The 25,671-nt window shown below is 50.7% G+C and overlaps 1 protein-coding gene across 4 annotated transcripts in view; it reads left to right on the top strand.

Moving 5' to 3' along the window:
- Positions 1-22,833, top strand: part of CEMIP (cell migration inducing hyaluronidase 1) — a 175,398-nt gene extending 152,565 nt beyond the window's left edge. For 3 of the 4 annotated variants that reach the window (XM_032263841.1, XM_032263840.1, XM_032263839.1), the window contains 11 exons: positions 1,088-1,123; positions 1,205-1,360; positions 3,957-4,137; positions 5,314-5,529; positions 8,636-8,847; positions 9,774-9,959; positions 14,429-14,633; positions 14,801-14,887; positions 15,543-15,700; positions 18,034-18,134; positions 19,897-22,724. In XM_032263841.1, coding sequence (XP_032119732.1) covers positions 1,088-1,123; positions 1,205-1,360; positions 3,957-4,137; positions 5,314-5,529; positions 8,636-8,847; positions 9,774-9,959; positions 14,429-14,633; positions 14,801-14,887; positions 15,543-15,700; positions 18,034-18,134; positions 19,897-20,024 — 1,666 coding nt within the window. In that variant the 3' untranslated portion in view covers positions 20,025-22,724. Of the gene's footprint in view, positions 1-1,087; positions 1,124-1,204; positions 1,361-3,956; positions 4,138-5,313; positions 5,530-8,635; positions 8,848-9,773; positions 9,960-14,428; positions 14,634-14,800; positions 14,888-15,542; positions 15,701-18,033; positions 18,135-19,896 lie in introns of all 4 variants that reach the window. The other variant, XM_032263838.1, reaches the window with a different exon arrangement.
- The last annotated feature ends 2,838 nt before the right edge of the window (positions 22,834-25,671 follow it).

The raw sequence follows: 25,671 nt of genomic DNA, 5'->3' as shown, positions 1-25,671 counted from the left end.
TCTGGAAGACAAGACTCAGGAAGTTTTGGAAATAAACGGAGAAGATGATGCCCTAATAATAGGCCTGGAATGATGGATTTGAACTAAATGGGCTTGGAAGAAGAAAAAGTTCCATGTGTCCTGAAAGAGGGTGGGCAGGGTATGAAAACGCACACTGGGCACTAGAGAGCAGCCTGGCCACTGGGACCAGCCTGGTGCAGCTGGGTGGATTCACCCGGCCCTGGAGCTTGGGTCTATGGAGGATAAAAAGCCACAGAAATTTTAGGGAGCAGAAAGGTTGGTGAGAATGGTACTGAGATGAGCCTGGCAGGGTGGACAGGACAGATGGGAGAAGCAGAGGCGTGGAGACCAGTTAAATCTACCCCTGGACACAGGCAGTGAAGGTGGCCGCTGTATTTGGCTCTAAAGTCTGTGGTAGCACGGACCGAAGGCTCAGATCAGGATTCTGTGTAAACCTTTGTCCCTCACAATCACAAGGCCCCCCGGAGCATGCTCATCTGACCCCTAAAAAAAGGTGAAAGGGAGCTGATGAGATGGCCCCAGTGCAATTGCAAAATGATTTCTGCCCTTCTCAGGGCCATCATCTGCCTGACTTCCTGGAAACTTGAAAAGTAGCTATTGGTGCTTCTCTCTATGGCTGAAACAGCAGTGAAGATGGTAAAAGAAAAAAAATAGAAGTCCAGTCTCATATTCCACTTTCTGTGGTGCTGGTCCTGAGAGCGGAAGGCCCTTGAAGGTCTCCTGATCCAACCTCAAACTAAGGCCTGGAGTCATAGAGGATGGGGGCTGCAGAGGGAGGCATGTGAGCCCAGTCTGCCTGCTGTGAATACCATTCAACGTGGGGAGACGCCGGGGTCACTCTTTTCTCTCTAGAGTCAGAGTCGGAGTGGGAGGGGACCCAGAACATCCCCTTCCTGAGCAGAACAGGGGAGTCATAACTTCCTGAGCAACCCCTCTGCTTATGTAGAGACTCCTTCCTCTGCACCGTGTTCAGTATGACTCCAAGGACAGGGAAGAGTCATCTCCATGACTCCACTGAATGTGAAGCCACGGCATGCTCTGACTGTCAATCTGCTCTCATCCACAGGTTTGCTGACAATGGCATCGGCCTGACCCTGGCCAGGTAAGGGCAACTGTCATTGTGCTCAGCCCTCTGTGGGACCTTGTCTCTGGACAGCTCACCTCAAACGTTTTCTCTCTACAGCGGTGGAACCTTCCCGTATGATGAAGGCTCCAAGCAGGAGATCAAGAACAGCTTGTTTGTTGGCGAGAGCGGCAACGTGGGGACAGAAATGATGGACAACAGGATCTGGGGCCCCGGCGGCTTGGACCACAGCGGAAGGACCCTCCCTATAGGCCAGTAGGTTTGCAACCCTGCCAGCTCCTTGTTCTGCATGGCTCAGCCTAAGCGGCTGTGATGGAAGGGAAAAAGTTAATGGGTAGTTTCTACCTGTTGACTATGAATTCTTCTGTCCTCTACCAGCCAGGGGAATCACTGAGGTGACTGAGACTAACAATTAAGGGATGAAATCAGAAGTGGGGAGACAGAAGTCAAAAAACTGTGTTGAATATGAGCAACGGGGTGATGTGGCCATCAAAATGCGTAATGCGTTCCTGGGCTTTGTTAATGGGAATTTGGTGTCTGGGATCAGGGACTGTTGAGTCCTCTTCTGTGACAGCAGACTCACTTGGAGTGTTTCATCCACTCCTGAAGATGGCACAGTGACAGAGTCAGGACAAAGCACACTTAAAGGAGAATAACCAGGAGGGTGACAAAAGCCAAAGCCATGTCACATGCAGATTGGGGTCTTCAACCAGGAGACGGAACATCACTTTAGGGACCACATGAGGGATGTTGTTATATGTCCTCAGAGCTGCTGTGCACATTGGGGGTGAGACTCATTCTACATGGCCCTGTGGGTTAGGGTTGGTTTCGTGCAAGAAGGATGGATCTTTTTAACAATCAGACATCCTCAACAACAGAAAAGCAGACTGTCCTAAGGAGTCCTGGGCTCTGCAGCTGGGGGAGTTTAAATGAAGGTCAGACGTTAAGCACAAGGGTGGAGAGTGAGTGGGTGACGTGGAAAGTTGATGAGCAAACAGGGAAAATGGACTCGGTCAATTTCTTGGAAAGCCACAGGCTGGGTCAGTGGTGAGGAAGTTTTCCTTCTTCTGCTCGTGTTTCTGCTCAGATGTGAATTCAAGCCGGAGAGCAAGGCTCAGAGCCTGTGAGTAGCACACTGGCCCCTGTGCTTCTGGTGATAAGATCAGCCCTTCTTATCTCCCTGAACTTCCTACTCTTCCTCTAGGAAGACATAATTTCTATCAGAGCCAGGACACTAAATACACATAGACCTAAAACTCCCAGCACAAGTGGACGTGGAAAAGACGTTGCAAAGGCAAAATCATGATCTCCTTCAGCGCAAGCTGGTGAGAAGCCCTTCCTTCTGTGTGACCTCAGTGATGGAGCAGTCCCTTTCAGCATTTGCATGCGTGACCCTGCATGTTCAGCACTTCTTTGCCAAGGGTTACCAGTCTCCCAGGGCCAGAATGCTCCGATGACTTCCAGAGGTGACCCTGTTTATGGAAGCCTGTGGGACAGAGGCAGGTTCCTCAAATCACATCTGCAGTCCGAATCCTGACTGATCCATCTTGTACCGAGCTGAGTGAGGGCCTGAAGTGCAAAACCTAAATATAGAGCTAGTAAAAATGGACTGCCCCTAAAATCTGTGAAATGAAGAAATGCATGGAGCCACCCCATGAGAATCAGGATTCAAGGCCATGATGTGAATCAGTTATAAACATACAAATGTAGAAATGCAAAGAGTCTTTGGTGCCCATGAAGGCATGTTACCGTGACTGCTGTGCCTAGGACTTCATCCAGGAACCATATTGGAATGGAAGGGAGCGCAGGGGTGAACATCAGGGACAGCTGGAGTGTGGCCTCTCCCTGTGGGCAGATACTTTTTCTGCTTCTTTTTCCATTATTCTACCTTTTCTTATTTATATTTGGTGTGGAAGAGAACGGGCCTGACCCAGATGTAGAGACACCAGCACAAGCATACATGTTGGATTTGGAGAAGGAGCAAGCCTAGACTGGGGCCCGGCCCAAGAAGGGCCACCAGGAAGCCCAGCCGGCCCTGCAGACCCTCGCTTCCCGTGCCGTGCTCGGGAGTCTGAGGCAATGGGAGAGAGTGCCTGAGCTACCTACTCTGTGCTAGGCCAAGGCAAAATCTTCAAGTTGCCAGCTCTTGTCCAGTCTCTCCTGCCTCCATCTCCAAGCCTGTTGCCTCTTCCCACCTCCTTCTGGGTCTCAGGGCCTTCTTGGGGTTCTCTGTCAGTCCATAGCCTTGCTTTCCAGTGGGACCTCCCCTTTGCCCAGGGGTGCCGAAAATGTTGCCTTACAATTACTTTTAACACGTTAATCACCTTCCATTCTGTGTCCTTTCCCCCCGTTTCCCAAAGCCAGCACACTGCCAGTGTGAAAGGCTTACTCACAGAGGAGAAACTCATGTGGTTCTTAATCTGATTAAATTGTTAAAGCAACTGGAACTAAGGCGATAATGACTAACAGCTCTGCCTTCCCAAGAAACACAATATTGGTCGTGGTATTTACAGTATTTACCCAATGACTCTTTATATAATTGAAAAATTGGGGGAAATGTTGAAACACAGGACCATTCTCCAAACTCCAAACCAGCAACTAGATGGATATTCATCCACCCATCCATCCACTCATCCATCCATCCATTCATCAGGCAGTCATCCATTGACACTGTTTATATATGCTTTCAATTAATGAATAAATTAATAATGAACTAACGAAGCAATCATGATCTGGGTCAGAGGCAGTTGCTAGAGGTGGGGATCAGGAATGGCTTTGCCCAGGAAGTCTCTGCTACGGTTCACCTCAAAACAACATGGCATTTCGACTGACATCTTACTTAACTCCATAGGAATTTTCCAATTAGAGGAATTCAGTTCTATGACGGCCCCATCAACATCCAAAACTGCACTTTCCGAAAGTTCGTGGCCCTGGAGGGCCGGCACACCAGCGCCCTGGCCTTCCGCCTGAACAATGCCTGGCAGAGCTGCCCCCATAACAACGTGACCGGCATTGCCTTTGAGGACGTTCCGGTGAGTGAGGCGCCAGGGCCGACTCCCGGCAAACCCAGACTTTGGATGGTGATTCACAAGTCTCCCGGGGCCCAGAGTTTGAGCTACTGCCACCACCACAGGGGTTGAAAAGCCTCCTCCAACTAGGCTGGGCCATGTCCCAGTTTGCTCTGCATCCAAACTGGAAAAGTACAAGCATAGGTTGCCCCACAGGTCAGGTCTGGGTAAATGCCCGCTTGCTCACTCCCTGCTGAAAACCCAGGCGGGCCTCAGGAGGGAGCCGACGTGCGGGTTGAGGTTCCTAGGCCATTCCTCCAAGGGTCTTGACTTTGACAAACTGAGTCTTCTGACCAGGCCACCTGTGTTGGCACAAAGAATCTAACAAGCCCCACAGTTTCCAAGGGAAGTCTTAACTGATGGTGTTCTGTTTAATCTCTCCCCAAGGGCAGACTATAAACAGAGGCCTCCTTGCCCTAGACAGAGAGGGCAGAAGACGAGCTGAGGGTTAGATCAGGACCAAGGGCTGCCCCGTGAGACCAGGCGGGGCCAGGCCTCCTGAGCACTTCCTTCGGGTTACGGATTCCCTGACTTTCCCCTCCTGCTCCTCCCTGCTCTTGCCTTTTGCCTGTTTGCCCAGTTCCTGGCAGGCTCAGGGAGAAGATGTGAAACTGAAATTACTTAATGTCTTTACTCAGGAGACTGAGGGCCCGAAAGAGGTCAGTCATGGAAGTCTGCGAGGGCTCATGTGACAAAACTGTCTTCCTGCAACATGCCACACACACATTTTCTCTTGCACACAGATGCCCCCGTGTGTGTGTGTGCCCTTTCTCATACATCACTACCACCTCTCTCTCTCACACACACACACACAGTCCTCAGTCCCCCTCCTCCATCCTAGCCATCAGTGAAACCTGTGTTTCAGAGCAGGCTCCACGCTCACCCACAGCAGCCAGCCCACCAGTGAGCAGAGGCCAAGAGCATGTGCTAGGTCTGGGAGTTGAGGCACGGTGAACCTTTGACTGTTACTCTGGCTGCATCGGAGGGGTCAGCTGTGCGGTTTCTCTCTGTGCCCGAGAGCATCTTTGCTTTGGCTGGCTTGTAATGTCAGTGGAAATCGGAAACCTCGCCCTGGCCTGATGACGGCTGCAGTTTCCTTTCACCTTCCAGCCCTGCCTAACTTTCCTGGGCTCTGTTTAGATTACTTCCAGAGTGTTCTTCGGAGAGCCTGGGCCCTGGTTCAACCAGCTGGACATGGATGGGGATAAGACATCTGTGTTCCATGACGTCGATGGCTCTGTGTCCGAGTACCCAGGCTCCTACCTCACGAAGGATGACAACTGGCTGGTCCGGCACCCAGACTGCATCAACGTCCCTGACTGGAGAGGAGCCGTCTGCAGCGGTCGCTATGCACAGGTGGGGACACCTTTCTGGGGGCCGGTCGCTCACTCATTCGCTCATGCAGCAAGCGTTCAGTGAGTGTCTACTGTGTGCCTGGCTCTGTTTCAGGCCAGAAAGATACAGAATCTCTTTTTTCTTTCTTTTTAACTTTTCCTCTCACCCAGTAGGATTTTTACAAAGTTCAAGTCAAAACACTCGGTAAGCAAAATGCTTAGAGAAAAGAACCCTCTGGGTCCAATGCCTAGATTCAAGTCAGGCTCCAACACTTACCATTGGACCTTGGGCAAATTACCCAGACTTGTGGAACCTCAGTTTCCTCATCTGTAAAACTGGGATAATCATTGAACTTTCCTAGTGAGATTTTGGGGATGGCTTCAGAAGATGCACGTAAAGTGTTTGACCAGCCCTATCCCAATAGAAATGTAATGCAAGTCACACATGTATTCTTAAATTTTCTGGTAGCCATCTTAAAAAGTAAAAAGAGGCCGGGCGTGGTGGCTCACACCTGTAATCCAAGCACTTTGGAGGCCAAGGTGGGTGGATCACCTGAGGTCGGGAGTTCAAGACGAGCCTGACCAACATGGTGAAACCCCGTCTTTAAAAAAAAGAAACAATTTAATTGTAATAATACTTTAATTCTATTCAGAATACTATCATCTTAACATGAATCAGTGTAGAAAATCATTAAACCCTTCTTGTTTTTCCTAAGTCTTCAAAATCTACCGTATGTTTTATACTCAGCCCAATTTTCAACAAAGGGAAGTGCAGTCCTACTGAAACTAACGTTGTGTTCAATGCGAATGTTTTATTTTTAATTTAGTTTTCCATTTTTATTGCTATATCATAGTCTATTCTCTTGGAGCATGCGTGATATTTTGATATATGTATATAACGTGTAACGATCAAATCAAGAGTAATGGGATAGGAAAAATACATTGCTTTTGTTTTGAAATTTAAATGTATTAAAGTTTAAAATTCAGATCCTGAATCACACTGGCCACATGTCCAGTGCTCAGTGGCCACATGAGGGACAGGGCAGGTCTAGACGGTGCCTAGAATGGGACAGAACTGAAAATATTAGTTAGCTATTGTTATATTGTTACTTCTAGTATTTTGATGAATGACTAATGAATAAATGGGTAAACGGAGAGAGGCCTGAGAGAATGAACTGTCAGGTTCATAGTGAGCCATGTCATCTCAGGGAGTGAAAGGAACATGTATGAATGAAGACACTGTCTTCACAGCTATGCTACAAGGCGGGCACTGTTGTCACCACCGTGGACGTCAGGAATTGGGGTGCTGGAAAAGAGCTGAATGGTAGTTTGGGGTGGAAGAGTGATAGGAGAGGGAGATGGTGTCAGGCTGAAGGAAGGGGGCACAGGGTGCAGCTGGGGGAGGAGGTGCCAGAGGAGGTGGCAGGGCTAGCATTTAGCAGGAAGGAGGACCAGAGGAAGATGGGGCAGAGGGCAGGAAGCTGAGGGCGTTTCCCTCTGCAGTAGAAGGTGATGTCATGTGCTGAGAATTAGGGGACTGGGCTTGAGAAAAAGCCTCCAGAGAGTGATACAGATTTGGAAGAGCTGCTGCAGAGAGCGGAAAATGTTGACAAGAGGCTTGTGGAAGGAGCGCCTGGCAGTGTTGAAAGCACAGTGGAGACTGGAGACGGTGCATCTGCAGAGGCAGCTCTCTCCCAGGCTGTGGGGTTTTCTCAGCCCTGCTCAAGAGCCCTGGGAGAGGTGGAGCTGTGTCATGAGCCAGGGCGAGGCGTCTGCGGCAGGTGTGCACAGGGGAAGGGCCAAGGCGCTAATGGGAGTGAGTGGCGGATGTGATGGTCTGAGGAAGGTAGGAGTCAGAAGAGAGCTGATGGAGGGGAGTCATGCCCTGAGTAATTGCAGGATGACCAAACCCTCAAGCCCGGCATCCACACTTTGAGCATTACGCAGCCTCAGCTCAAGGTCTGGTATCCCATAGGGAGCCGAGATTTTCCTTCCCACACTTTCTTTCTGATATGTTGCTTATCTTCTGTGAAAAAACCAAAACATTGTTAGAGCTTGCCAGGTTATCATAACTGGCAACTGGTTAATATTTTTCCTTCACTTTACATCTTTCAAAATGCTTCAATGGGCCGGGCGTGGTGGCTCACGCCTGTAATCCAAGCACTTTGGAGGCCAAGGCGGGTGGATCACCTGAGGTCGGGAGTTCAAGACCAGCCTGACCAACATGGTGAAACCCTGTCTTTATAAATAAGTAAGTAAGTAAATAATAAATAAAAATGCTTCAATGGACCTTTTACGTCTTACACTCAGGACAGTTTCCTCAGATGGGCAGGGTTGAAGCTTCTCTTTTAATCTTACATGCGATAAAACTAGAGGGGAAGAGAACCACTTCCTTCCGAAAGCACGACATCATGGCACATGGGTGTGATTGTCGCTCTTGGCCACAGTTAAGGGGATGTTGTCTTATGAATTTAGGATGTGCCATAAAACAGGACGCAGTGTTTTAAACCAATGCTGGGCTAAAGCATCCAGGCTCTAAGGTCCCTGGAACTCAATGGCTGGCAGTCTGGCTTTCAGTTTTCCCTCTGAAATGAGGCACCTTTTATTCATCCAGTGTGTTGTGGCACCACAAGGACTGGCCTCAGGGGCCAGAGACTGAGGGGGAGTAGAGGGAGAAGCTGGCCGACACACCCAGGCACTCCCTGAGAGGCAGGCACAGCAACTGCCAGTTACAGGAGAGCTGCATTTTAGGGCAGAATTATAAAAGTTCTCCCTGCCTCTGATTCCCTTCCTCCCCCGTCCACATCTCTGTCCTTTGTCCAGAATTTGCCGTCCGACTATTAGGCAGACTCTTCTCAAATTTCCACTGGAAACTCAGCAGAGCACTTTTATGAAGATGCACAGAAAACATTAGCTACATTACACAGCAAGGCTGGCTCTGCCTCTGCCAGCAGGAAAAGATGTCCCCTTATTTGGCCTTTCTTTCATTCAAGCCTTCTAAAAAGGGTTCTGTAAAGAGAAAGTGGCTTTGAAAGTGCAGTCCATAGTCAGATATTAACCAGACACTCTTGGAATAACCCTTCGTAATTAATAGCCTCATTGTGTGTTTCCTTTTTGGGTTTTAAAAGATGTACATTCAAGCCTACAAGACCAGTAACCTGCGAATGAAGATCATCAAGAATGACTTCCCCAGCCACCCTCTCTACCTGGAGGGGGCGCTCACGAGGAGCACCCATTACCAGCAGTACCAGCCAGTCGTCACCCTGCAGAAGGGCTACACCATCCACTGGGACCAGACGGCCCCTGCTGAACTCGCCATCTGGCTCATCAACTTCAACAAGTGAGTGGGTGTCCGGCCAGGCGCAGGGAGATCCAGGAGCAGCTGCTCTGGCTGGTTTCAAGGCTGATACCGAAGGCTTTTTTGGCAAAGTCCTGGACTTGCCTCTCACAGAACCATAGGCTAGCCCGTGTGATCTCTGCAGGAGCACCTAGAGGGGTTGACATCACCCAAGAATTAAGAATTAAAGGACACAGGCCAAGCCCCTGCGCCAGCATGGGTGACCTTGGGCAGGGTTGACCTCTTGAGCCCGAGTTCCTTGATTTTTGAGTTGCGGATAGTGTTACCTTGTAGAAGTGCGGTGAGGATGGAGGGAGATACTGTCTGACGGGCACGCAGCACCTGGCATTAGCAAGTGCTTGATAGATGGCAAAAATATCTGGGTATTGCTGTTACCATTCTACAGAGAGGGAAATGAGGCTCTACCAAAGTGATGACACCGAGGGCATCTGGATAGGGCTTCACATGTTTAGATTCAATATTTTCTATGCATGTTATTTACTTGTCACAGTATTCCTGTGAGACAGACATTTATCAGTTGTGGGAAATGAGATGGAAGAGATGAAATGGGCCCTACAATCAAGCTGGACCCGGAAGGGGCTGAGCCTAGGTCCTTCGGATCCTGTGCTCTTTAGCTACAAAAAGAATGTCTTTTTCCCAAACTTCCACAGGGAGCACCCCGGGAGTTGGCCCTGGAGACACATGAGTGAAACATGCAGACTCTCTGCTCACGGGCAGACACTGTCTCGTTCTCTCCTTGAACACTGCAACTTGGTCACCACAACAGCAAATGTTCTTTCAAAATTTCCCATACGAAAATGGAGGTGTCATTTGGTGGAGATTTTTTGGTCTCTTTCTCTGAGGCATGTCCCAAAGGCCCCGTGGCCTGGACACCCTTGCTTGTAACCTGACTCTACTTCCCATCCTAGGGGCGACTGGATTCGAGTGGGGCTCTGCTACCCGCGAGGCACCACCTTCTCCATCCTGTCGGACGTTCACAATCGCCTGCTGAAGCAAACGTCCAAGACGGGCACCTTCGTGAGGACCTTGCAGATGGACAAAGTGGAGCAGAGTTATCCCGGCAGGAGCCACTACTACTGGGACGAGGACTCAGGGTGAGTGGGTGGCCACGTGGCTGCAGGAAAGCGGCTGGACCTCACCTTGTCCACCTGGCCTTTCCAGCAATCCTAAGAACAAGGTAGTTAATGCCAGTTAATGTAAGACACTTTTCTAGGCATAAGCCACTGCATCTGGCCAATATTTTTAAAGCTCTGAAGCTTTAAAAGTGAAATAAACACTCTATTAAATATACATGTGAATTGTGGGGAATTTATGTATTTCAGGAAAAAAAGTGAAGGCAGTAAATCTTAGAATCCAGAAAATATGGTGCATTATCTCAAATCCTCACAACCCACTTGGAGCAGAGGATTAAGAGATTAGGAGCTGGGCACGGTGGCTCACGCCTGAAATCCCAGCACTTTAGGAGGCCGAGGCGGGTAGATCTTAAAGTCAGGAGATCAAGACCATCCTGGCCAACGTGGTGAAATCCCTATTAAATCCCTACTAAATCTCTACTAAAAGTACAAAAAAGCTAGGCGTGGTGGTGGGTACTTGTAGTCCCAGCTACAAGCTGGGACTTGTAGTGGGTGGATCAGGAGTTCGAGACCAGCCTGGCCAACATAGTGAAACCCCATCTCTACTAAAAATACAAAAACTAGCTGAGCGTGGTGGCACGCACCTGTAATCCCAGCTACTCAGGTGGCTAAGGCAGGAGGATCACTTGAACCTGAGAGGCAGAGGTCTCGGTGAGCTAAGGTAGCGCCACTGCACTCCAGCCTGGGTGACAGAATGAGACTCCATCTGAAAAAAAAAAAAATGAAGAAGAGATGGGCAAAGAAGGCACAGGGAAAATAGGAGACTTCCTGAGACCGGAGCATAAAGTTGACCCAGCTGGATCTGTCTTCAAAACCCTCACCCTTTTGCTAACCTGCACTAGGTTCTATTCAATAGAGATATAATAGAAACAGAATATCTGTTCCTGGGAGTTCTTTGGTCCCCTCTCTTAAAAAGAAATTTAGTCTAATATCTTTTTTTTTTTTTTTTTTTTAAAAGACGGGGTTTCACCATGTTGGTCAGGCTGGTCTTGAACTCCCGGCCTCAGGTGATCCGCCCGCCTTGGCCTCCAGAGTGCTTGGATTACAGGTCTGAGCCACCACGCCCGGCCCTAGTCTAATATCTTAAGAATGCCAACCCAGCTTCACAGCCATGAGGCTATTGATAGCAAACTGTGAGGAGTAAGGATCAAAGATCATTTCATGGCCAGCTTTCTATTCTAATCTGGAAGTCAATGATAAGGAAATTGATAACAGGTGATGTGTCTTATTTATGGCTCCATCAATTTGCTTAAGGGCAAATTAAAATTTGAAAATCAAAAGTATAAGTAAAATGTTGGGATGGAAGGGCATTAAAAAACATCCCAAAAAGCACCACTTTCCCCCCACAAACTCGAAGCCAGCGGGGGGCAGACACGCTGGCAGGTGAAAAGGAAGCGATCCATTTCATTGATGATAAAGCTGCTGGAGAACAGAGCTTCCCAGTATGGTCCCCAGCTTTACCTCTCCAGCCCCCATAGCACTGAGCAATGACAGGCTCCCCACGTAGGGACCAGTCCCACAACCTCAGAGCACGGAAGGCAGACCAGAGTGCCCCTGCTCTACGGGCTGAGCCAAATACCCAAAACTAACCAATTATATGCGACACTTACTTCCCTGGGAAGAAGCAGATGAGGGGAAGGACCAGGGGCCAGGAGAATTTAGGAAAATCCTCCCAAATGAAAGCCAGAGGAGGAGCATGAGATGTGCTGCACATACCACTAGGAAATATTGTGGTTAAAAAAACAGATGCTGATAAGGTAAAGTCCCTGTGATACCATCCGTGCATATTTTCTGAAATGTTCAAAAGATGCGAATTTTTCAAATGGAAACTTCCACGAAATACGTTGAACCTCTTTGATCAAAGTCTTAAAAAATCTAAGGCTTGTCCGCTTGTCAACTTAAGCGCATTTTGCTGCATAAGGCAACCTTTTGGTTGGCAGCTTAGCCTAGCCCTATGCCTCCTGATCATTAGGTTGTGTTTCAATTCAGCCATGCTCTTAGGAACTAGGAGTTCGGTTATAGGGAGTCTGTTTCTTATGGAGAAGGGCTGCAAACTCTTGGGCTTTTAAACATCTTTCTGCCTTATGCATTTGTTATTTCTTAGATTCAGAGCACCTGCCTTTAGCCGCTACCTTCTAATAATCTATGGACTAGGATAGTTAACAACCAGTTTGCTATTATTAGGGGGAAAATTAAGTCAGCTAAAAGGGAGGGGGTTTCAAAGTGTGAAATATGTAAGCTCTGAATCATCTCTCAATTTTTCCAAGTTAAAAAAAAACTGTTGGCTGGGTGCGGCGGCTCACGCCTGTAATCCCAGTGCTTTGGGAGGCTGAGGCAGGCAGATCACAAGGTCAAGAGATCGAGACCATCCTGGCCAACACGGTGAAACCCTGTCTCTACTAAAAAATATAAAAACTAGCTGAGGGTGGTGGCAGGTACCTATAGTCCCAGCTACTTGGGAGACTGAGGCAGGAGAATTGCATGAACTTGGGAGGCGGAGGTTGCAGTAAGCTGAGATCACGCCACTGCACTCCAGCCTGGTGCCTGGTGACAGGTAACAGAGGGGGACTGTCTCAAAGAAAAAAAAAAAAAAACCAAAACTGTTAATTGATTGTAGCTGTGTTCTGGATAGCTAAGTTTGCTTAACACCATCTCAGTGAATTATTATAATGATTCTTACTAAATTATAAACAAGTATGTTATTTAAGGTGCATGGCCATCAGGAGCGCTGCTCTGTCACATTACCTGGTCATAGCCAGGGTCTGAGCACTGGGCTGGCAGGTGCCCAGCCCCTGCCCCTTTCATGCCTCCCAGGGCCTTACAGTTCAGCCAGCTGGCATGCATCCAAGTTACAAGTCAGGATTAGGGAAGGCAGCTGCTGTCTAGCATGGGCTGGATGGTCGTGTAGGTTCCTCCCAGTTTAGATTATCTGATATATAATGGCAACAAGGAAACCTGAATACTGTTAAGTTTTGTGCGGAAGGCTCAGGACCAATCCCATGTCTGTGCCTTGGTCCCAGGAATGGTTTGGATCATGTTGGGGGCCTCCAGCAAGATGTGACCATGGGTGGCAGTGAACTGCCTTCCTCCTAAGCTGTTCAAAGTGGGTGCTCACCTGCCTCCCCAGCATCCCCACCATGCAGGGCATGGAACGCAGATGGGGCTGCTCTGCTCTCAGCCCTGGGCAGCAGCCTCTAACTCAGTATGTCAGTTTCTGCTTTATTCTGAGATCACTTGTTGTGGATATCTTGAAACATACAGCCACTCAAGGAAGCTCAGAATAAGTGGAGGTGCTACAGAGAGAAAACCAAGGGGCCCTGAAGACATAAAAACCTACCTGGACCTCAAGGGCTCAGGTAGTGGAAACAGCAAAGCCAGCAGGGAGGCAGCGGCCTGCCCACCCCGGCGTCTCCATCGCCCACCTTCACGCACATGCGCACACATGCTTACACATGCTTGGCCTCTTGTTTCAGCTCTTTGCTGCGAACTGCCTTCCTCTCTCGATTTCTCAGCAGCACAACAAGCTTGTCAGCCCCAACTCCATGTGGTCTTTTAGTTCAAGCACCAATCAGTACTGGACAAGACCTGCTGGGTCCCATGAGAGCGAGGATCTTGGTTACTGGGTAGCCAATCCACAGCCCCTCTGCGAGCCCAGTGTGTGCCCCTGGTCTGAGCAGCTGTGCGGCACAGGTTTGGGGGTGATGGCATTGTGATGCAAACCCAGCTCCCTAGTCTGACTGGGCTCAGTGCAGGCTTGGTTGCCAGAGCAGGATGGGTGCTAGACACCCCATATCATTTCTTCCCACGTTTCAGATGCAGGGTTCAGCCTTTTCTGCACTGAAAGAGCAATAACGAATCCCAAGTGGGTACTGTGTTTTCCTATTAATCTGACTTCCTATAACACTGGGTTAGCTTCCTTTACAATAATAATTACTATTTTTAATAAAGTATAAAATAATGTTTGTAATAAATGGAGAAAAGTAGAGTAAGGAAGACGGAACATTTCCTTACCAGGCGCGATGCGGGTGCGGAAAACCCAGCTCTGTTGCGTCCCAGCTGTGTGGTCCTGGGCAAGTCACTTTGCTTCTCTGAGCCACCATTCTCCCATCTAAGAATTCAGGATGACAGTAGTACCTACTGGACAGGATCGTTTGAGGATTAAATATGTCAATTTACCACATGTGCACGGCCTAGCACCTAAAACGTGCTCAGAATAGAACTGCCGTTCTTACCGTACTTTTCTTCAATGCGTTTGTTCCTTATTTCTCCAGCTACATACAGCCCTGTGGTAGGTAGGCGTGGTTCCATGCTGTAAGGCCTCTGGGTCTACCTGCCATGCCCAGCTTATGGTAAATGTCTCAGTGGGTGGGAGGAGAAGGGGGTGGTTCTGAGTGCCCACGCAAACGTCCAGCAGCGCTCCCTGTGTGCAGGCTGTTGTTCCTGAAGCTGAAAGCTCAGAACGAGAGAGAGAAGTTTGCTTTCTGCTCCATGAAAGGCTGCGAGAGGATCAAGATTAAAGCTCTGATCCCAAAGGACGCAGGCATCAGTGACTGCACAGCCACGGCCTACCCCAGGTTCGCCGAGAGGGCTGTCGTGGACGTGCCGATGCCCAAGAAGCTCTTCGGTTCTCAGCTGGTGAGTGACTGACAGCAAGCCTGGACCCCTTTGCCACCCAATCTGGCCCAGACCCAATTAGGTCTGCCACTCAGCTCCACAAACCATCTCCTGTGACTGGGCATGCGGGAAGAGGAGGGGAAGGACCACCCAAACCTGACAATTGCATTGGGGTTGATGTTTTCCAGAAAACAAAGGACCACTTCTTGGAGGTGAAGATGGAGAGTTTCAAGCAGCACTACTTCCACCTTTGGAATGACTTAGCTTACATCGAGGTAAGCGCCCCTGGCCCCGGGAGGATTCGGGTTTGCTCATTGAGAGGTGACACTGTGTCCAGGGGCTGCTGTATCAAATTACTACACACTGGGTGGCTTGCATTAAACAAGCAAAAGTTATCCCCACAGTTCAGGAGGCCAGAAGTCCAAGAGCAAGGTGCTGGCAAGGGTGGTTTCCTCCGGGGGCTCAGGGGAGAATCTGTTCCCTGCCTCTTCTCACTCCTGGTGGCTGCCAGCACTCCTGGGCATTCCTTGGCTTCCAGACACATTAATCCCTGTCTTTATGTGGCCTCTTCTCCTGTCTGAGTCTCACCTCTCCCCTTCCTTTCTTTTGCAAGGGCACCTATCTTTGGATTTAGGGCCCACCTTAAAAATCCAAATGGTTTCATCAAATAATCTTTAATGTAATTCCATCTGCAAAGATTCTATTTCCAGACACCTTCACTTTCACTGGTTCCGGGTGGACATATCTTTTGCAGGGCCATTATTTCACCCACTACTGAGGCTACAGGGAGTGGAGTGATAATGGAGTTGATGCTTCGAACAGCAGCACAGGCGGCTGCTGGCTGCAGGGTCTGCTTAGGAACCCCCCAGGCAGGAGAACCTTTGGGGCTTCGGCACCCCGCCCCATACCTGGGTTGTTCTGGCTCTGCAGGTGGATGGGAAGAAGTACCCCAGCTCGGAGGATGGCATCCAGGTGGTGGTGATTGACGGGCACCAAGGGCACGTGGTGAGCCACATGAGCTTCAGGAACGCCATTCTGCAGGGCATACCATGGCAGCTTTTCAACTACATGGCAGCCATCCCTGACAAGTGAGTCTGTGCCTCTGTTTCTGGAACCGGCTGACCCCTGGGCAAGGGCCCCCTCCCTGTCACAAAGGCCTTCATCACAGATCAGTCTGGAAAAGCTCAGGTGGTCTCTACAACCTGCCCACAAATCATGGGTGCTGGACGAGAGCTTCCACGCCTCTGGACTCTGGGGCTGGAGCCGGGCTGCAGTGAATGTAGGTCAGGCGGAGGCTGACGGGACAGCCCCGCTGCACATGGGAAGGCTGCCCTGTTCCTCTTCACTACACTCCCGGCGTGATCTCATCCCCTCCCACACCTTCAACATGATCCAAGTGCTGGTGGCTACTATCTCCAGCCTGGATCTCTTTCCTGAGCGCCAGACATTCCCACCCAACTGCTACTTGGAGAACGCCACCTGGACATCTTATAAGGAACTGCGTTCTCAGCCTTTTAAAGTGTTCAACCTCCCAAACCAGCCACTCATCCTGCTCCTTCAGTTTTGATTAAATCATCACCATCCACCCTGATAGTCAGACGAGAATCTGGGCATTCCGTTTGACTCCTCTCTTTCCTCTGCACGCTGTCATCACAGCCTGTCAATTCCACCTGCATTACGGCTCGCCTACTGGTTCCCTCCACAGCGTCCTTCCTCCTGCTGCTCGGCCCAGGCCTTTGCTGGTCATCACCGGCACCACTGGCACAGTCTCCCCAACTCCCACCCATCTTCCATATTGCCTGCTGGTTTGAACTTCTTAAATGTAGGGAAAACCTGTGTCCCCCCTCCTTAGCAACAATCTTTAATTCCCCACCACCTTTGTTGGCTGAGCTCCAACAAAGGACCATTAGCTTTTGTTCTGAAATGAAACATCGCAGAAATAGCCTCCTGAGAACAGATCCTGAATCTAGAGTGGAGGATGTGTTTCCGATGAGCTGTCTCTCCCTAAGGGACCTCACCCCACCAACCCTTTGGGCCTCCCTCTCCAGCCTCCTCCAAGGCCTGAGGCAGCCCCAGCTCTCTTCCCAACTCTCCTGATTGCACACAAGCCCTTAGCATCTTAAGATCTTTCTTGCTGCTCCCAGTGGGACACAAATGGGGGTAACAACGGGTTCCAGATTCCGTCACAGTTTTTCCATGTCTGGACTGTGGTCTGTGGTTAGAGAGTTCCTTTGAGATACGAACTGGATGCCCCACTGAGCTTCTGCCCCATTCCTAGTCCCAGGGGAGGTGCCCACGTGCTCCCGTCTGGCCCAGCGTGCTGAGTCTGCCACTGTGACGGCTGTGTTCCCAGCACTTTGGACTGAATCATCCCATGCCAGGGAGTAGACACTCCTTATTTCCAAGTCAAACTTTTGAAATTTGGGACCTTCAGGCTGGGCACGCACGTTGCTCCAAACCTCTGCCTCTTTCAAGCACATTTCCCTTCGGTAGGTCCTCTGAGATAACTTGGTAACTATTTGCTTCCATTTCCCCATTTGCAAAATCGAGGCAGTAACCTTGTTCTGCCTGACCAGAGAGAGGTGATGTGAACATGAGAGGTCAGTCTGAGCTCTTGGTATAACCTGAGTATCACGGTAACGACATGGTGTTCTCCCCGGAAACACTTCCAACCTGGCCATGCTCTTCCTGCAGCTCAGAGGAGGCTAGCTCTGAGCTACACTAAGCCTGTGTCCATCAAAAGAAGACAGCAAAAGAAAGATGGGCTCCAAGAGAAATCCTCTAGCCTGGGGCCTCTTGAGCTTTAACATATACACAATCACCTGGAGATCTTGCAGAAAGGCAGATTCCGATTCAGAAACTCTGCAGTGGAGGAATTCTGTGGTTCTAATGAAATCCCAGGTGATACCAAATGCAGCTGGTTTCTAGAACCTTCAGGCGCTCCTAGATGGCTTTATGATATGACAGATACTCCCCTCCTCCTTCCCTCGCCTCGTCCTTCTCATCCCTTTCTCCATCACCACTTCGATCTGGTCCTACCTAACTGGGGTTGACAGCATTCAAGGGAAGAAATGCGTATTGAAGTCCTGCGTGACGAGCCCTGGCATGCTGTGCTCTGCCTATATTCTCTCCTGTGTCTGGAGAGAGACTTGTAAACGCGGCGAGCAGACTCCAGGCTTGGAGAAGGCCGTGGGCACCAACTGTGGCCAGATGCGTGGGAGGGAGCTCAGGATGTCTGTCATCACATGGAAAGAGCCGGTCAGCTCGGCACACAGCAGAGGCTGCCCTATCCTGAATTCCTGGCCAGGCATCTGGGCACTGCCAACTCCAGTCCCACCATGCACAACCCAGCATCCCTCCCCATGCCCACTTGCTCCAATTTGCAATCTCTCTCCGGTCTAATCGGTTTCTTCTTATACAGTTCCATAGTGCTCATGGTGTCAAAGGGAAAATACATCTCCAGAGGCCCGTGGACCAGAGTGCTGGAAAAGCTTGGGGCAGACAGGGGTCTCAAGTTGAAAGGTAAGCGTTTGAACTGGGGTTTAAATTGACCCCAAAACCAGAGAAGGCAAATGCCTGGCATGGAGGTTGCTTTCATCTTTTGCTGAGTTGAGAACGTGCTTTGTGCTAATTGGGTACAAGCTCAGAATCCCCTACACAACCAGTGGTCTACTGGAATGGACGGGAAGATGACACCTGTTTCCCACCCTGCACTGCCGCAAATGTAGTATAACTTGCTGCCAGACACTGAAAGAAAATTGCTAGAGTTGAAGGTGGCCATTTATCCAACAAAAGTATCATGAGAAAAGTGGCTTAGTCCAGCCCTCCTACCCAGCTCCCGCTCCTCAGACTGGCCGGGGTCCTGCATCTTCCTCAACATCCCAACTGATGCCTAGCATGTGGACGGTCCCTGGCAGCTTGCAAAACTCTTATGTGCTCCTCTGAGATAGGTAGATGAGAAGAAAATTAGAGCCCAGAGAACCCACATGGCTTGTCCAAGGCCAGGCAGCTCTCCGGTGGTGAAGCCTAGCACAGGCTTGCTGGCTGGGCTGGAAAAAGCCATCCAGGAGGGACATGTCAGCATGGCACCCATTGTCATCACACAAACTAGGTTCAGGGACAGTCCTCAGGGAGGCTGTGTGGGAGGCAGAGCAGCTCCACGGGCAATAATGACCATGACCATTACTGCTGCTATTTAATGGTTAGCCTTGCACTTTTGCAGAACATAAGTATCTCACTTATTAATTAATAAGTAATACTTATGAATAAGTATTACACTTATTAATAACCTGTGCAGCAGGTACTATTACCATTTAAGATGAGGACACCCAGAATTTCACAGCCAAGCCACTTGTTTAAGGTGAGGATTTGGATCCTAATCTTCTTAACCCAAAGCTGGGCTTTTTAGTTAGACACCGTCCTGACTATGGAAAATATCAAAATCAGAAGCCCATCTATGGGGTGATGGGAAAAACCAGAAGCAATGCAAACCCCTCAAACCAGCCAAAGGAGAACATAAGGAAAAGAGAAGCATCCTTTCCAGCCAAGTCCTGGAATCATTTTGGAGCCTCTGTCTTTTAAATTAAGACCCTGGTTGCCAAAAACTGATGCATGTAAAGGGACCGAAGTTGAATGGCACTTTCCCGATGGTGATTAATGCACGTTGCCTGCCAGGATGGACTGAAGGTGGATGTGGATTCCCGTGCCCCTTGAATAGTCAAGCTCTGAACTGCAAGATGGAGGTGCTGTGTGGGGTTCGGGGGCTTCGAGTTCTCATCTGGGCTGCACCACTGCCTCCACACTCTTGGTCAAATTCCTTCTCCTCTCAGAGCTCCTTCAAAGCCACAGAGTGATAGAGAGCAGAAGGAGATCTTGTAGATCAATGCCATCATTTGATGGATGGGAACGCTGAGCTTCAGGGAAGGGCAGGGCCTTGCTGGTGATCCCGGGGGCAGCTCGAACGTAGGCAGGTTCCTAGGAAGTCTCCTCCCTCACACTTTGCCCCATTTCCTGCTGTGCATGGCTCCCCTGTCTGTAGCAAAGCCATCACCCTGTCTAGTGGCCATGAGGCTCAGGTGAGCCCCCGCATACCCCATACAAACACATGTCAGGTACCAGCAGTAGCCGAACACAGAGCTCTTCCCAAGGGACCACAGTGCAGTGTGTCTGGGGTGGGGTACGGTACCTGGTGCAGGCAGGGGCTGGTGATGGGAACCCTGGAACGGGGTGGGGCAGCCGTCCTCTCACAGGGCGTTTACTCAGGAAGCTCATTGTTGCTTTTCAGAGCAAATGGCATTCGTTGGCTTCAAAGGCAGCTTCCGGCCCATCTGGGTGACTCTGGACACTGAGGATCACAAGGCCAAAATCTTCCAAGTTGTGCCCATCCCTGTGGTGAAGAAGAAGAAGCTGTGAGGACAGCTGCCGCCCGGTGCCACCTCATGGTGGACTATGATGGTGACTCTTGGCAGCAGACCACTGGGGGATGGCTGAGTCCCCCAGCCCCTACCAGCAGCTGCCTGGGAAGACCATGTGTCGGCCCTAATGGGCCAAGGGAAGGATATTAGAGAACCCGGTGCTGCCACCTGCCCCAACTCAAGTGTCTACCTGCAGCCCCTGGGGCGGTGCTGGAAACCTTCACTTTCCTGCAGCCTCTTGGGGGCTTCTCTCCTATCTGTGCCTCTTCAGTGGGGTGTGGGGACCATATCAGGAGACCTGGGTTTTGTGGACAGCAAAGATACACCTTGCCAGGAGCCCCAGCCCAGATAGGAGGTAGCCTGGAGGGCTGGTCATTTACAGATCCCCACGATCTGCAGCAGACAAGTGACGGTGGTGAATGTAGGTTCCTTGGCCTTGGGGACATCTTCACTCCTGTGAGCAAGAGCCAGCCCCACAGGATTAGGAGCTGGGACGGAACTGGCTACCCTCGGGGAAGAGGCAAGCCCTGCCTCCGGCCGTGTCCACCTTTCGGGAGACGGGGGCAGATCGGGATTTGGACCAGATGACTCCCAAAGGCCCGAGTAGCTGTGAGAGCCCTGAAATCTGCAACATTTCACATGGTACCTGAAACCCAACAGTAGAGGAAAACATTCGTTTCCTCTGCTAGCCATGATGCTGGGTGCCCCAGGGCACATGGGATGGAGAGGTGAGAACGAATGCCTAGATCGAGGGGCCTGCCTCCAGTGGGGCGGGCAGTCAGGTCCACGTGCACTGCAACGCCAGGCAGAGAAATCACACAGGTAAAACAGAGACCGGTGCCATCTCAGAGGGGAGGGTCAGGAAGGCTTCTCGCTTGCAGGAATGAAGGCTGGGCGCATTTTGGTTAGGGGAGAGGTAGCCTCTGGGGTGGGTCGGGGAGGGATTGGGCCCTCCCTGCTGCCACCTGCTGAAGCTGATGCACTGTGGCATTGCCCTTTGCCCACTCCTTGTCGGCCCACTCATGATGGAGAAGTGTGGTCAGAGGGAGCAATGGGCTTCGCAGCTTATGCCCAGAGCACGGAGGAACTCGTTCCCCACGCAGCCCTGCCTCTGACTCCGAGAGAGTGGAGTGAAGGTCAAGGAAGTGAGCTCCTGCCTTGGGGCCTCATTTGCTCTTCATCCAGGGGACTGAGCAGTGGGGGCTCCAGGAGACCTTAGATGTGCTTACACCTCCCTCGGCCTGGGATTTCAGAGCTGGAAATACAGAAAGTATCTAGTCCAAAGCCTTCATTTTAACAGATGGGGAAAATGAGCCCCCGAGACGGGAAAGAACCACACAGCCAGGGGAGGGCCCGGGGAGCCCCCCCCACCGAGCCCTTGCTGCCACACCACACTGCCTCAACAGCCAGCCCATAGTGCCCAGGGGCTCCTGAAGCAGCTTCCGGAAATGGGGACAAGTCCCCTCGAAGGAAACAAAATGATTAGAGTAGAATGACAACGAGCCGCCGTCTCCCTCCTGCTCCCGCGCACACACACACAAACCCGCCTTCCCCTTGGTGTTGGCGGTCCCCGTGGCCTTCACTTTGTCCACTACCTGTCAGCCCCGCCGGGGTGCACAGCAACTGCCATCGGTGCTAGCGTCTCTACAGATGTGGCCCAGCAGATGGGGTAGGGCCAGCCGTGTTTCTGGTCAGCCAATTTGGCTGATCTTGGGTGTCCGAACAGCTGTTGGGTCCACCCCAGTCCCTCTGAGCTGCTGATAAATGCCCTTCTCTCTCCCTAGCCCACCTTAGAGCGCCCAAAGAGCTCCTGGAAGAGGGAGAACTCTGTCTGTGGTTTATACTCACAGAAGGCGATGGGGTCTCCCTGGGTCTTGTGATGAGGAACTACGTTTATCCCCTTTCCTGCCCCAACCACAAACTCTTTCCTTCAAAGAGGGCCTGCTTGGCTTCCTCCACCCAGCTGCACCCATGAGACTCAGTCCAACAGTCCATTCCCCAGGTGGGAGCCAACTGCCAGGGAGGTCTTTCCCACCAAACATCTTTCAGCTGCTGGGAGGTGACCATTGGATTCTGCTTTTAAAGATATGGCCGATTCAAAGGCCAGAATCACAGGAAGGACCTCTTCCAGAGAGATTAGCAGTGACAGAGGAGAGTTCCAATGACCTCATGTCCTTCTTGTCCACGGTTTTGTTGAGTTTTCACTCTTTTAATGCAAGGGTCTCACACTGTGAACCACTTAGGATGTGATCACTTTCAGGTGGCCAGAAATGCTGAATGTCTTTGGCTCAGTTCATTTTTAAAAAAATATCTATTTGAAAGTTCTCAGAGTTGTACATATGTTTCACAGTACGGGATCTGTACATAAAACTTTTTCCTAAACCATTCACCAAGAGCCAATATCTAGGCATTTTCTTGGTAGCAATTTTCTTATTGCTTAGAAAACTATTCTCCTTATTGTTTCTGTTTGTAAGATGTAAGTTAGGTCTTTAAGGAAAGCAATGCTCCTCTGAAATGCTTGTCTTTTACCTGCTGCCGAAATAGCTGGTCCTTTTTCGGGAGTTAGATGTATAGAGTGTTTGTATGTAAACATTTCTTGTAGGCCTCACTATGAACAAAGATATATTTTCTATTTATTTATTATACGTGCACTTCAAGAAGTCACTGTCAGAGAAATAAAGAACTGTCTTAATTGTCACGTTTGGAATGTCCTTTGCATTGCTTGGAAGGGGTTCGCCTAGAGCCAAGGACATTGGCTCTGGTTTGGAAAATTTTGCCATATCATAGTAAACATGCAAAGGATGTCATCATCTTGTCTTTTATCTAAGGATAATAAGTTATCTAAGAATAACCTAAGTAACCAGTTACCTGGGGATAATAAGACTGATGAACTCACCCCATGTGTCTGCCTTACATCCATGGTCTCATTCCCAAGGGCTAGTTGCATGTCAAGAGCCTACTTTGCCCCGCCTGAAGGGGGTGCCCATAAGGGCAGGTGGGGATGGTTCAAAGAAAGATGTCATTCATATGGCCGGCCCTGTCCAGAACATGCTACATCCTCCACATTTCTAAGCCATCAGGAGGCTGTCACGTCAACTTCCCTCCCAGATGAGGAAGCCAGGCAGAAGCTGGACTCTCTCTTCCTCCCAGGCACTGTTTAGCCAGAGGCCAAATACATGTTTGACAACAGCATGGGGGCTGAGGTGGGAATAACGGGTCCAAAGCAAACTGGCAGACGAGAGAGGCTGACACAGGTAGAGGGCACCTCGGGCAGCGCTGGAAGGAGCTCAGGGGTCTAGAGAGGAGACAGTGAGGGGCAGCGGTTAGAGCAGGTCCAGAACTGCCAGTCTAGGTGGGCAGCCACTAGCTTCATGGGGCTACATATATTTAAATTAATTTAAATTAAATGCAATTAAAAATTCTGTTCCTCAATCACATTGGCCACATTTCAAGTACTCAATGGCCACATGTGTCTAGTGGCTACCATATTGGATAGGGCTGATATAAAACATTTCTGTCATCACAGAGAATTCTTCTCTTGGTGATTTCCAAAGAGCTTCTGGGACTTACACTTTGGGCTTAAAAACAGAACAACCACGTCTCGTGTGCGCATGTGTGTGTGTTTGTGTGCATCTGTGTATAGTCAGTCCACTTAAAGAGGCTGGCACCAGATTGGTGGCATTAAGCTGTCAATAAGCTAATATATTTAGCAGACTAGCTTTGGATATAACATCAGCTGTGCAGTAGAGAGTACATGGCCCCTACCTTCAGGAAACTTTGCCAGGAGAAAGAGATCACATTTGCACACTCAGTCAACAGATATTTTTGCAGCCCTGCCCTGTGCCAAACACCGCACACACAGAGGAGCACAGAGTGACCCCGTGAAGAACATGAAATTATCTTCCCAATGAGTGGTGTGGCAGGGTTCTAGGGCAGGAAGTGCTTGTTGCCTGGAGTGGTCAGGGAAGGTCAGTGAGTGAAAGTAGGACAGGAGTTGGCCTGAGAGCCAGGGATGGGTAAGAGAAGGGCCTTTTGTGAGAGGCACAGTCTAACAGAGGGGCAGCCATCGGGGTGTGGGCTTGAGGACACCTGGGCATAAATTGAGGATCCGTCATGAGAGGCAAAGTGGAAGGTGGGTTGGGCAGCTTCTAGGGACCACTGGCTGTGATGATGGGGAGTGCGGGGTTACTAGTGACTTCTCAGCTGCAAGTGTCACTGCATGAAAGAGAGCACAGCCCACTGGTTCAGTAGGTGCAAAGAAGAGGCATCTGGAGGGGACTAGGAAAGCAGGCGCCAGCACAGAGCTGGCAAGCAAGGGGACACTGCACACGGCTAGACGCACAGCATAAGCAGCCAGAGGTCGAGGTGGAGGGACGGGCAGGCGCTGCAGGGTCCTTCACCATGTGTCCCTGCAGTAGTCAGCAGACCCCAGAGGTAGTCACTGTGCCACACGGCAGGTGACCAGTGGGCACATCCAGTCCCCGTCCACAGGATGATCTGCTCTGCTGACCAGCCCGGGAGCGGACAGGTCAGAAAAGGGTGGCAGAGGTTTTGCAGAATACTCAGGAATGAACTAAGTGGAGAAGGGCAAAGAACATTCCTGGAGAGGGAATGCTGCGGAAAGGCCTGGAGGGAACGCACGGAGATGCCAGAGGAAGCGGGTGGGGCTCCTCCCCGCAGACTGGAGGGGAGAAGGCATGGGCGGTCACTCATGGAGTCGGGGTGGCCTTAGAGGTCGGTGCAGTGACAGCTAAGAATATCTGCCTAAACAAGATGCCAACAGCACAAAGCCAGAAGCAGGCATTTGGGGGAATTCTGTCCCCATGCCCCCAGGCACACAGAGTGTGGCACACAGGCAGTCCCTCAGGTGGCATCTGCCTGCATCTCCAGTCTGCTCACCCATCCCTTCCTCATCCCCAGTCCCCAGACACGCCCTGATCCTCAACCCCTCCACTGGCTCAAGGATCTTAGAGTCCTCACAGCACGGTGGGTGACCTGGTGCAGCCGCCCTCTCTCGGCGTGGCTGACATCTTCCCATGTTCCAGGGCGGAGCTCCACACAGCCTTCTCTACCTGTGCCTGGCAGCTTCCTCCTTCCTGGTCTGGGTCTAGGGCGTGTGCCTCGATATTGCGCCCCCTGTGGCAGGCTGTCACTCACTCCTTCCCCCAGACTGCAGCCTCCCGCAGAGCAGAGGCCACTGACTTTCCCGCCTCTGGCAGAGTTCCGCTGGATAACGTGTGCTTGGTGTGTTGAATGAAGACACAAAGCCAGCCCTGGTGCCTCCCTCCTCCCTCTAGCACTGAAGCCAAAACCCCGATGCCCTCTGACCCCATCCCAGCCGTTTTAGCGTGGGGGCTCGGTGGGCGGCAGGGATTTTCTCCCCAACGTCAGGGAAAGGAGTAGGGCGTGGGTGGTGGGAAGGCCTTGATCCTGGGAGGGTCAAGTGCACAGGCACCTGGCAGTGCCCTCATGTCCTCAGGGCTGGGGTGGGGTGAGAAGGGGGGCAGAGGTAACGGTGAGGTGGGGGGGGATGGAGGAAGGGAGGAGCTCAGTGTCCCAGGACCCACCCTCCCTCACAGAAAACAATCAGGAGCACCAAACAGAATCAACAACACGCATGACTCATCTTTGAAAGCTCTAAAGCA

This window comes from Sapajus apella, unplaced genomic scaffold, assembly GCF_009761245.1.
Source record: "Sapajus apella isolate SASKATOON/1434 unplaced genomic scaffold, GSC_monkey_1.0 scaffold139, whole genome shotgun sequence".
NCBI classification, from domain to species: domain Eukaryota; kingdom Metazoa; phylum Chordata; class Mammalia; order Primates; family Cebidae; genus Sapajus; species Sapajus apella.
The sequence above is the reverse complement of the archived record's forward strand: the minus strand, read 5'-3'. Positions and strand labels throughout refer to the sequence as shown.